Below are 12460 nucleotides of genomic sequence, written 5' to 3'. Positions count from 1 at the left end.
AAGTGGACGGTTAAATGAACCATGATGTCGAAAAACGAAGGTGGAAAGTGTTGGAATTGATCTAGTGTTTAAGAAAAAGTTTAACGCTTCGGGTAAGCGGCGGAATTTTAAAATTTTTCTTTTGACAAGTAAAACAATTTTACTAACCTAGACAAAGAGTAAGTACACGTAAATAAAAAACTATTATGAGCATAATAAATTTACTAACCTTTTTAGAAACTTGAACGTTGAGAAGCTTTTGGAAAGTTGCAACGTTCGTCTCCCCTCGCAGCACGTCTCTCTTCTTTCCTCGGCAACACGAGCAACCACGACAGTTTCTATCACAAGAATCACTCGAGAGAAAAGGAATTAGTGAGTGGGCACTTTTAAACACGTCGGCTCGAGAACAAGTCTCAAAGTCGAAGAGCTAAAAACGCTAGGTCAAATGAGGACCTACGTGCCAAAACAAAAACGAAAGAAAACTAGAGAGAGAGAGAGAGAGGAGTTCGGCCACCACAAGGTCTAGAGAGAGAAGCTATCAATCTCTAATTTATGTGGAATGAATGAAATGAGAGGAATGAGGTGGGGTATTTATAGGTAAAGCTGGCCATATGGAACCCGGGAAATGGGATCCCCTGGTCCCGTCCCATATTTTGCGGGAAATGGGACTCCCGGTACCGTAAAAAATGGTACCGGGAAATCCCGGAACCATTTTCCACGGTACCGGGAATTCCCGGTATCATATTTCGCGGTTCCGGGATTCCTATATTTCCCATATTTATTTTTTTCATTTTATTTTAATCATGAATACATTTAAAAATAAAGAAAAATTCATATATTTTCAATTAAAAAAATACAATTTTAAAAATATGGTACTAAATGGTGCTAAACGAGGATCCCGGTTCTGTCCCATTTCCCAGATGGTTCTGGGACAAAAGTCCCGGTATTATATTTCCTAATACGGTTTTTTCCCATTTCCCATATGGTACCAAAAATACGGGAAACGGGGTCCCGCGGGATCCCATATGGCCACCTTTATTTATAGGACGAGGTTTACCTTCAAAAGGTAGTTTCCTTTTCTCTATAGAATATCACATATTCATGAGAAAATCTTATTTCCTCTTTTCCTATTGCCTTGCACGTCCAACATGCCTCATGAAGGCTTAGGATTTGTTTTCTCATTTGATTTCCTCTTAGTTGGCAGAAATGGTCTATGCTTCTAAAAGCAATTGGTTTCCTCTTTTTCTTTTGGCAAGTATCTTCATACATTAATGCACAAAATAAATCTCTCTTTCACACTATGGGTTGGGCGAAAACTAGAACATGTTTCTAGATGTCTTATTTGTTCATGACAACATACGAAAAGCCCATTAAGAATTTTCACATAAAATTCCATGAAATGAAATTTAATCCTCAAGGCCCAATTCACTTATTATGGCCGAGTGTTTTTATATTTCATTTGTCATCATATGACAATGTCAAAAAATTATTGACATTCATTTCGTCCTATGTCCAAAAGGACAAAAATACCCTTTTGACAATTTTCGTAAAACTTGTCTCGTTCTTGTTTTGACTTAGCTTCTAGTTTAACTATTCCTACTCGATATGATTTGCGACAGTGACCTCATGGATCCAAATGAACAAAGCTTGAGCTAAATACTTGGACTCAAAAGTTCACAAACCTTTTCCAAGTTTAGCTTAATGTCAACTGACTCCACTAAGGAGTTGACACTGAAAATCTCTCGGTTCAAATAAATTTATTTTCTACTCAATAATTCATTACAAACTTTTGTAATGCTCGACTTGTGAATTTGAATAAAATAAACAAGTTTAATTTTGAATCAAATTCTTGTTGCACATGAGACGTCCTTAAATTTTAAATATCTTGGAGAAAAAAAAAATAATAATCATAAATATATTTAAGGTCGATGAAATTTCGGAATAAGGATATTCGAGTAAACTCGATATTTATTTCCGAATAAATTTATTCGGAACGTACTCGGAGACTTAAAATCTCAAGAGTGAAAATAAATTCCGAAATCCCTTAAATATATTTAAAATAACGGGAATTAATAAGAAATTCTCGGTTATTTTACATAATTATTTATTTTTTTTTATATAACTTAAGGACGAGTTTGAGAGGATTTATTTGGAAAGGATTAAAGTGCAACAAAGTGAGCGACGAGAGTGAAAGAAAAAGTTTCTTTTAGGGGTTGTTTTTGGAGACGTGTGGCAAGATGTGGGAGTGCCACGTGGCATTCTTATCCTCTTTTTCTCTCCACTCCCACGCGGCCACCTCACCCCCACTCTTTCTCTTCCTTATCTTCTTCACGTGCACTATATATATCTTCTCTTCTCCATCTTCTTCACTCGCGCAAGCCACCTGCAAAGAATAACAAAGAAAAAAAAAAGAAAAAAAAATTGACAACAACAACCACCGAGTCTCTCTCTCTCCGGCCGACCAACCACATCACCACCCCTTCATCCTCGTTCTTCTTCTTTCCCGCTCACCATCCTCGTGCGCCATCAACCCGATCCTCGAGCTCCGTGCGCGCGCGCCTCGCTGAGGAAAGAAGAAGCGCCGTGAGTCCCGGGAGCTCCGGTGAGTGTCTCCGACGAGGAAAAGAGAAAGTTGACGGGTTGGGTAGCTCATTTCTTCCAGCGAGGTAAGGATTCTTCCATGGCTGATTTGAAGATTTTGGAGATTAGGGTTTGAGGAATTGATTTGGGAGTTTTTGATCCGAGCTAAAATCAGTGGAATTGATGGGTTTTATTTGGTTTTTGGACTTGGTTAATGATGTTCCTAGCTCGGATTTGTGTAATTGAGTCGATTTTGAATGATTTGAGGATTTTGAGCTCGCTGTGAACAGCCTCTGTAAAGTGACGTGGGAAGTTCGGTACCGATTTAACTTGGATTTGTTGATATTTTTCTTGGATAATAGACGTCATGACGTTTCTAAAATGACCAAGAACGTGTAAATCTGTTGAGAATTGAGTGAGTTATGAATTTTTGAAAACAGGGTATTGAAGCTGAAATTATGAACGTGAGTTTGAAATATTTTTGGCCATGTGTGTGCCTTTGGCCGTGAGCATTCTTTTGTTTGGCCGTGAGACTTGTTTGGCTAGGTAATTTGCTTTGGTTGTTTTGTGATGTTGAGATATTCTAGTTTGTTAGGGATTTTGAGACGTGAGAATTGAATTTGAAATGTGGATTTAATGACAAGTCTAAGAATTTTGTGACTAGTTAGTTGGATTCGTGTTTGGTCGTGTGACTTGTTTGGGTTCGGGTTTTTGAGTCGAGATGTCGGATTTGGAATTTTGGAAATTGATAAGAGTTTAGATTTAAGGAAGTAACTCGTTATCGAATTCCGAACCGACTCAAATCTAATCCCGACACTGGACCCTATATTTTTCAAGTAATTTTGAATCCAATAACTAACGGATTTTCAACCTCGGATGCTAGTTCTTTAGACGTTTCGACAAGCGTCAAGTATCTCAGAGAACGTGAAAAGCAAGACATCGCCAGAGGTCGTCGGGCTTCTATCACAGTATCCCAGGTAAGTGTGGAGACATAAGTCAACTACTTACCAAGGGAATAATCATGTTTACGTGCATTTACGTGTTAATAATAAAAGAGTAGGAAAAGCCTTAAAACACACAAACACCAAAGATTAAGGCTTCGGCCACTCTTTTTGGAAAATTTAGTTGGGTTTATACCCATAGGTTCAAATGCTAACTTGAACCAGCCACGTTGCTACTTTGATGTAGTTAGATCCCTCTGCTAACCATAGAGTTTAGCTAGATCTGAGGTGACAGGAGAGCATGTTGGACTCTCGGATTCGAGCCGAGGGTAGAAGTACCGGGAGTCATATTCCGAGTCTTCAACTTAAAACACTAACGAGCATAAAAGTGAAATGATAATTCTTTCGGGATTTAACCCCAGTCGCTCTCCTGTAAGTAGCATAGGTGTGTACTCTGAGTGCTACAGAGTACCCGAACCCTAAAGAATTGATGTGTCGATGGTACCAAAAGGAAATGAACCCAGACGGGCTATGAGGGTCTGGGGGATGGTGCTGAGTACTCATATCTCGGGGAGTCGACCAAGAGTCGTACCCGACTTTGTTGCCAGGCTATGAAGGCCTGAAGACCTTGACGGGCTATGAGGGCCTGGGGGTGGCGCCGACGTCGAATGAAGTGGTACCATTAGTGGATCCCAGACAAATGTTAAAACTCTTAGGCCGCCGGACGACTGCTGCTCGAAGTCTAAGGCTGGTCTCTTGTCGCTCTGAAGGTTATAGCGGGGATGTGTGTAACCCTAAAGACGACAAGTATTAGTTAGAGTATGCGCGCATCAGTCATGCTCTAGAACTTGTTATATTTGCATTCTTGCATTCTTATGTGCCTGTTTGCACGTCCCATGTTATCACATGGCATTAGTCGCTTTTATTTTTCTAGGTTAGACTCCCACTTACTGAGTCAATCGACTCATAGTTTTATGACCCTTGGTAATGTAGAGAAGGGCAAGGCGCCGATGTGAATAAGGAAGTCGTAGATGAAGACCAGACGTGTATCTCTTGACCTTTGGGCTAATGGGAACTCACCCGGGTTCAAATCCTTCTATAATAATATCTATATTTTGTTGAACCCCTTTCGTAAACTATGATCCCCAAACTATCCCTTGTATATATACTTAAAATTAGGGAGCTTGTGTATAAATAAGAGTCGCTATAAGGCTCTAATTCCTAAAGTTAAACAGCGAAAAATTTACCCAGGTTTTCGTATAACCACTTATAGTACTTATATATGATCGTGTTATGTTTAATATAAGTATTATGGTTATTATGTTGATTTGATTCTGTTTCCGCTGATATGAGATATATTGTTATATATTGATGTTGAAATCTGAGACGTAACCCCACCGTCTCGGCCCGTGAGCCGCCGACGAGAGGTCGCGGGTCGTGACAGGTTTTGTGGTATCAGAGCCCAGGTTTAGCCTTTTCTGTAGACTTGAGATACACGTTTCGGTACGGATTGTGGGATAATACTGAGCTTAATGTTGCCTTGTTGTTGATAGGACGCAGATGGTTAGTAAGCAGTGTCAGGATTACCCTTTTTGAAACTCGTGTGGCTAAGCCTCGGAGAAGGCTAGTCTCTTTTTGGGAGTCTAGATTTGTATAGATAGCGTTAGTTGCCATGTGACGTGTAAAGAGTAAATGCATGAATGCATGTTGCATATATCTTTTGACTTGATGTAGATATGAGAAATGTTTGTGAAATGTCGTTTTGAGTTAGGATCGTGTGTTGATATGGTTTCTTTTCTCGCATTGTCGATGTTGTGACTTGGATTTAAACCGTGCCATCTTCCATGTATAGAATTGAGCAGGCATGGGCCCTAGACGAAACCCGTCTAATGCCGAGAATGTTACAGCGGCGGATCTCACGGAGATTAGACGCGCGCTGGAGAGACAAGCTGCCGACGCGACCCAGAGAGATGAGATGAATCAGAGGTTCGCGCAGCAGCTATAGGAACAGAACCGCACGATCGCAGAACTCTTAACGAGGCTGAATGCGCCGCCTCAACAGCACCCAATGCCTCCAGTTCCAGGAGAACGACTAGATAATCCACCGCCAGTGCCTGTGGATCCTCTTGAGGAGCTCAACTTCCATATTCCTAACGTCGTTCCTCCTGTGAGCGAGCCGGTATACGAGAGGTTTCGTAAGCAGAAGCCTCCGACGTTTGATGGCCATGTTGGTCCAGCTGCAGCTGAGAACTGGGTAAAGAAGATGCAGCAGATCTTCAATTACATGCAGCTGTCTGATAGCGAGAGAGTAGCTTGCGCTGTGAATCAACTGGAGGATGAGGCTAGGGGCTGGTGGGAAGTGGTGGCGTCGTCTAAGGATGTCCACTCAATGACGTGGGTCCATTTCCTCAATCTGTTCCATGGGAAGTACCTGAGTGAAGCTAACCTGTCGAACAAGGTGCGCGAGTTTATGAGCCTACAACAAGGTTCAATGTCAGTATCAGAATATACGACAAAGTTCGACACGTTAGCAAGGTTCGCTCCTTCCCTAGTAGCTACTGATCAGGCTAGGAAGATGAAGTACATGCATGGGCTCAACGTGGATATCGTGAGCCAAGTGGATAGCGGCGATGATGGACCTCGCTCTTATGCCAACGCCGTGCAAAGAGCTTTGCGGATTGCTGGTTGGCGCGAGCGTGATCGAACTCCTGCACCGAAACCAATTGTTGCAACACCTTATGAAGCTGTTGGCCCAAAGCAGAGTGAATCAAGGAAGAGATTCAGATCCCAGTCAGGATGGGAGAGTCGGCCGCAGCGAGGAGACAGAATGAGGTCCCAGCAAGGCTCGAGTTATCGACCTCAGGGAAGTGCTGGAAACCGATCACAGTCGGTGAACCGGTACAGAGGCCGTGAAGATAGCGGACGGTCAGGGCCGCCTAGTAAAAAGCCTAGGACCTCTGGAAGCAATCAGTCGCCCGTGTGCCGAAGGTGTGGCAGATCGCACGAGGGAGAGTGTTATGCTCGTGCGCTGGTATGTTTCAAATGCGGGAAAGAGGGTCATCTGTCTCGGGTATGTGAGAATCCAGAAGTAAAGACCCCTGCACCCAAAGAGCAGCCGAGAGCCAATGCCAGGGTCTTCTCCATCCGTGAAAATGATGTGCGAGCAGGGTCGTCCACCGCTGTCACAGGTCAGATTTTCGTGGATTCCTTCTCTGCATATACATTGATAGATTCAGGAGCCACGCATTCATTCATCGCATCTAGGAAGTCTGGTCAGTTAGCTGAGTATCAGAAGGAATTCTCGTACCCGTTCGTCACGGCTACGTCTTCTGGGGAAAAGTACCAGTCATTATACTGGTATAGAGATGTGTCAATCCGAGTTCATGATCGGATAATGAAAGCAGACTTGATAGAATTGGAAATGGTGGACTATGACGTAATCCTTGGAATGGATTGGTTAAGTACCCACCATGCAATCATAGATTGCGAAAAGAAGTCGGTTCTATTCCAGAACCCAGGACTTGGACCGCTGCAGTTCCAAGGTTCCTCTCAGAAACCGAGTTTTCCGATCGTATCGACGCTGAAGGCCATGAAGATGATGCATCAGGGATGCGCTGGTTACCTTGCAAGCGTGGTAGACGTCACGAAGACGGTCAAGCCGCAGCTACATGAGATTCCAGTTGCTAGAGATTTCCTTGATATTTTTCTAGAAGATCTTCCAGGGCCACCTCCTGATCGAGAAGTTGAGTTCAACATAGAACTCATTCCAGGCACAGCTGCGATATCGAAAGCTCCATATCGTATGGCTCCAGCGGAATTGAAAGAACTGAAGACGCAGCTACAAGAGTTGCTTGACAAAGGGTTCATACGACCAAGCCATTCGCCTTGGGGAACACCAGTCTTGTTCGTTAAGAAAGCAGATGGTTCTCTACGGCTCTGTATTGACTACCGTGGATTGAACCAAGTAACGATCAAGAACAAGTATCCGTTGCCGCGGATCGACGATCTTTTTGATCAACTGTCAGGGGCGACAGTGTTCTCGAAGATTGACTTGCGTTCGGGATACCATCAGCTGAAGGTTCGAGATGAAGACATCCCGAAAACTGCTTTTCGTACTCGATATGGTCATTACGAGTTCTTAGTTATGTCGTTTGGATTGACTAACGCGCCGGCAGCGTTCATGAACCTGATGAACCGAGTATTTGAGGACTTTCTGGATAAGTTCGTGATCGTGTTCATCGACGACATTCTAATCTACTCGAAAACTAACGAAGAGCATGAGCAGCATCTGGAGCTAGCGCTAAGAAGGCTGAGGGAAAAGCAACTATACGCCAAGTTCTCGAAGTGTGAATTTTGGCAGGAGCGTGTAGTATTCCTTGGTCATGTTGTCAGTAGCGCTGGTATAATGGTAGATCCTGCTAAAGTGGAAGCCGTGAGGCAGTGGAGTCAGCCAAAGACAGTCACTGAAATAAGGAGTTTCTTGGGTCTTGCTGGCTACTATAGGAAGTTTGTGGAAGGATTCTCTAAGTTGGCCATGCCCCTAACCCAACTAACCCGTAAAGGACAGAAGTTCCTTTGGACCGAGACCTGTGAGAAGAGCTTCCAAGAGCTCAAGAACAGGCTGACAACTGTTCCAGTGCTCACCATTCCACAAGGAGTCGATGGATTCGCTATTTACTGCGACGCGTCTAAGCAAGGTTTGGGCGCTGTTTTGATGCAACATGGAAAGGTCATCGCTTATGCCTCGCGACAACTGAAGGATTACGAGACCAGGTATCCTACCCATGATCTAGAGCTTGCTGCTGTAGTGTTTGCACTCAAGATATGGCGACACTACCTGTACGGAGTCCATTGTGACATCTATACAGACCACAAAACGTTAAAGTATCTCTTCACTCAGAAGGAGTTGAATATGCGCCAAGGACGTTGGATGGAACTCCTGAATGATTATGACTTTGATTTACATTATCATCCTGGTAAGGCAAATAAAGTCGCAGATGCGCTTAGCCGGAAATCTGTAGCGTCCTTAGCAAGTTTAGTTGAAACATCTCTTCAACTAAAGGACGATGTTCAGCAGCTAGAACTTCAGTTGATCACTGGGAGATTAGCTGCTCTCAGGGTACGTCCGATGTTGCTGGAACAGATCAAAGATGGTCAGTACGCAGACGAATATCTTCTTGGGAAGATGTTTGAGGCTCAAAATGGTAAAGAAGGTGACTTCAAGTTGGATGAGAACGAGGTTCTAAGGTGCAATGGAAGAGTTTGTGTACCATCCAACGAGGAAGTCAGAAAGCAATTGATGGTAGAAGCTCACGGGACACCCTATTCGGTACATCCAGGTGTGACAAAGATGTATCAAGACTTGAAAAAGGTATATTGGTGGCCAGGAATGAAGAGAGATGTAGCTGAGTTTGTTCAGAAGTGCCTAACTTGTCAACAAGTTAAGGCAGAGCATCAAAAACCAGCTGGACTACTGCAACCACTTGAGATTTCACAGTGGAAGTGGGAGCAGATAACGATGGATTTTGTGTCAGGTTTGCCAAAAACCACAGCTGGTCATGACTCAGTCTGGGTCATTGTCGACAGGTTGACCAAATCAGCTCATTTTCTGTCCATCAAGACTACTCACACCATGGATAAACTAGCTGAACTCTACATCAAAGAGATTGTCTGTCTACATGGAGTTCCTAGCTCAATCGTCTCTAACCGTGATGCTCGTTTTACGTCTAAATTTTGGAAGAGTGTACAACAACATTTGGGGACGCGATTGAAATTCAGCACTGCATTTCATCCCCAAACCGACGGCCAAAGTGAACGTACGATCCAAGTGTTAGAAGATATGCTCCGAGCGTGTGTTTTGGAATTCCACGGCTCGTGGAGTCGTTATCTTCCCTTGGTAGAGTTCTCGTACAATAATAGTTACCAAGAGACAATTGGGATGGCACCCTATGAAGCTCTTTATGGGCGAAAGTGTCGCTCTCCAGTTCATTGGGATGAAGCTGGTGAGAGCGAGTTTATCGGACCTGAATTGCTCGAGCAGACCACCGAAGCGATCAAGAAAATACAAGCCCGGATGAAGACAGCACAAAGTCGTCAGAAGAGCTACGCAGATAAGTGTAGAAGACCTCTAGAGTTTGAGGCAGGAGATAAAGTCTTTTTGAAAGTTTCCCCGATGCGTGGTGTCATGAGATTCGGGAAGAAAGGAAAGCTCAGCCCGAGATATGTTGGACCTTTTGAGATTCTAGAACGAGTAGGCAAGGCAGCGTATCGCCTAGCCCTACTGCCGTCTATGTCCAACCTTCATGATGTGTTTCACGTATCGATGTTGCGGAAATACATGTCTGATCCTTCACATGTACTGCAAGATCAAGAGGTGGAAATTTCTCCTGACATCAGATATGAAGAACCACCTGTTGCAATCCTAGATCGCAAGGAGAAAGTCTTAAGGAATAAGACAATACCTCTAGTCAAAGTACTAAGGAAGAAACACTCCGCAGAAGAAGCTACTTGGGAGCTTGAGAGCGAAATGCAAAAGAAATACCCTGTCTTGTTCTAAGTTTCGAGGACGAAACTCTTCTAAGGGGGTAGAGATTGTAATATACAAACTTTTGTAATGCTCGACTTGTGAATTTGAATAAAATAAACAAGTTTTATTTTGAATCAAATTCTTGTTGCACATGAGACGTCCTTAAATTTTAAATATCTTGGAGAAAAAAAAATAATAATCATAAATATATTTAAGGTCGATGAAATTTCGGAATAAGGATATTCGAGTAAACTCGATATTTATTTCCGAATAAATTTATTCGGAACGTACTCGGAGACTTAAAATCTCAAGAGTGAAAATAAATTCCGAAATCCCTTAAATATATTTAAAATAACGGGAATTAATAAGAAATTCTCGGTTATTTTACATGATTATTTTTTTTTTTTATAAATTAAGGACGAGTTTGAGAGGATTTATTTGGAAAGGATTAAAGTGCAACAAAGTGAGGGACGAGAGTGAAAGAAAAAGTTTCTTTTAGGGGTTGTTTTTGGAGACGTGTGGCAAGATGTGGGAGTGCCATGTGGCATTCTTATCCTCTTTTTCTCTCCACTCCCACGCGGCCACCTCACCCCCACTCTTTCTCTTCCTTATCTTCTTCACGTGCACTATATATATCTTCTCTTCTCCATCTTCTTCACTCGCGCAAGCCACCTGCAAAGAATAACAAAGAAAAAAAAAGAAAAAAAAATTGACAACAACAACCACCGAGTCTCTCTCTCTCCGGCCGACCAACCACATCACCACCCTTTCATCCTCGTTCTTCTTCTTCCCCGCTCACCATCCTCGTGCGCCATCAACCCGAGCCTCGAGCTCCGTGCGCGCGCCTCGCTGAGGAAAGAAGAAGCGCCGTGAGTCCCGGGAGCTCCGGTGCGTGTCTCCGACGAGGAAAAGAGAAAGTTGACGGGTTGGGTAGCTCATTTCTTCCAGCGAGGTAAGGATTCTTCCATGGCTGATTTGAAGATTTTGGAGATTAGGGTTTGAGGAATTGATTTGGGGGTTTTTGATCCGAGCTAAAATCAGTGGAATTGATGGGTTTTATTTGGTTGTTGGACTTGGTTAATGATGTTCCTAGCTCGGATTTGTGTAATTGAGTCGATTTTGAATGATTTGAGGATTTTGAGCTCGCTGTGAACAGCCTCTGTAAAGTGACGTGGGCAGTTCGGTACCGATTTAACTTGGATTTGTTGATATTTTTCTTGGATAATAGACGTCATGAGGTTTCTAAAATTACCAAGAACGTGTAAATCCGTTGAGAATTGAGTGAGTTATGAATTTTTGAAAACAGGGTATTGAAGCTGGAATTATGAACGTGAGTTTGAAATATTTTTGGCCATGTGTGTGCCTTTGGCCGTGAGCATTCTTTTGTTTGGCCGTGAGACTTGTTTGGCTAGGTAATTTGCTTTGGTTGTTTTGTGATGTTGAGATATTCTAGTTTGTTAGGGATTTTGAGACGTGAGAATTGAATTTGAAATGTGGATTTAACGACAAGTCTAAGAATTTTGTGACTAATTAGTTGGATTCGTGTTTGGTCGTGTGACTTGTTTGGGTTCGGGTTTTTGAGTCGAGATGTCGGATTTGGAATTTTGGAAATTGATAAGAGTTTAGATTTAAGGAAGTAACTCGTTATCGAATTCCGAACCGACTCAAATCTAATCCCGACACTGGACCCTATATTTTTCAAGTAATTTTGAATCCAATAACTAACGGACTTTCAACCTCGGATGCTAGTTCTTTAGACGTTTCGACAAGCGTCAAGTATCTCAGAGAACGTGAAAAGCAAGAATCGCCAGAGGTCGTCGGGCTTCTATCACAGTATCCCAGGTAAGTGTGGAGACATAAGTCAACTACTTACCAAGGGAATAATCCTGTTTACGTGCATTTACGTGTTAATAATAAAAGAGTAGGAAAAGCCTTAAAAGACACAAACACCAAAGATTAAGGCTTCGGCCACTCTTTTTGGAAAATTTAGCTGGGTTTATACCCATAGGTTCAAATGCTAACTTGAACCAGCCACGTTGCTACTTTGTTGTAGTTAGATCCCTCTGCTAACCATAGAGTTTAGCTAGATCTGAGGTGACATGAGAGCATGTTGGACTCTCGGATTCGAGCCGAGGGTAGAAGTACCGGGAGTCATATTCCGAGTCTTCAACTTAAAACACTAACGAGCATAAAAGTGAAATGATAATTCTTTCGGGATTTAACCCCAGTCGCTCTCCTGTAAGTAGCATAGGTGTGTACTCTGAGTGCTACAGAGTACCCGAACCCTAAAGAATTGATGTGTCGATCGTACCAAAAGGAAATGAACCCTGACGGGCAATGAGGGTCTGGGGGATGGTGCTGAGTACTCATATCTCGGGGAGTCGACCAAGAGTCGTACCCGACTTTGTTGCCAGGCTATGAAGGCCTGAAGACC

At 42.9% G+C, this 12460-nt stretch overlaps 1 protein-coding gene across 3 annotated transcripts in view; it reads left to right on the top strand.

Annotated features, from left to right (window-relative positions):
* Positions 1-2352: 2352 nt before the first annotated feature.
* The window catches only part of LOC149408195 (uncharacterized), a 51648-nt gene continuing 41540 nt past the window's right edge, over positions 2353-12460 (top strand). The window contains exons 1-3 of one of the 3 annotated variants that reach the window (XR_016299348.1): positions 2353-2645; positions 3443-3536; positions 4494-4847. Coding sequence is in view for 1 of the 3 variants with exons in the window: in XM_089616275.1 (XP_089472401.1) it covers positions 3047-3105; positions 3443-3536 (153 nt within the window). In the remaining 2 variants the exon portion in view is untranslated. Of the gene's footprint in view, positions 2646-2999; positions 3106-3442; positions 3537-4493; positions 4848-12460 lie in introns of those variants that run through there. The other 2 variants (XR_016299354.1, XM_089616275.1) reach the window with 2 other exon arrangements.

The sequence above is a fragment of the Urtica dioica genome, chromosome 1, assembly GCF_054948205.1.
Source record: "Urtica dioica subsp. dioica isolate 48M chromosome 1, U.dioica_male_clone48M_v1_H2, whole genome shotgun sequence".
Lineage (NCBI taxonomy): Eukaryota > Viridiplantae > Streptophyta > Magnoliopsida > Rosales > Urticaceae > Urtica > Urtica dioica.
This window is presented reverse-complemented; position numbering and strand designations above follow the sequence as displayed.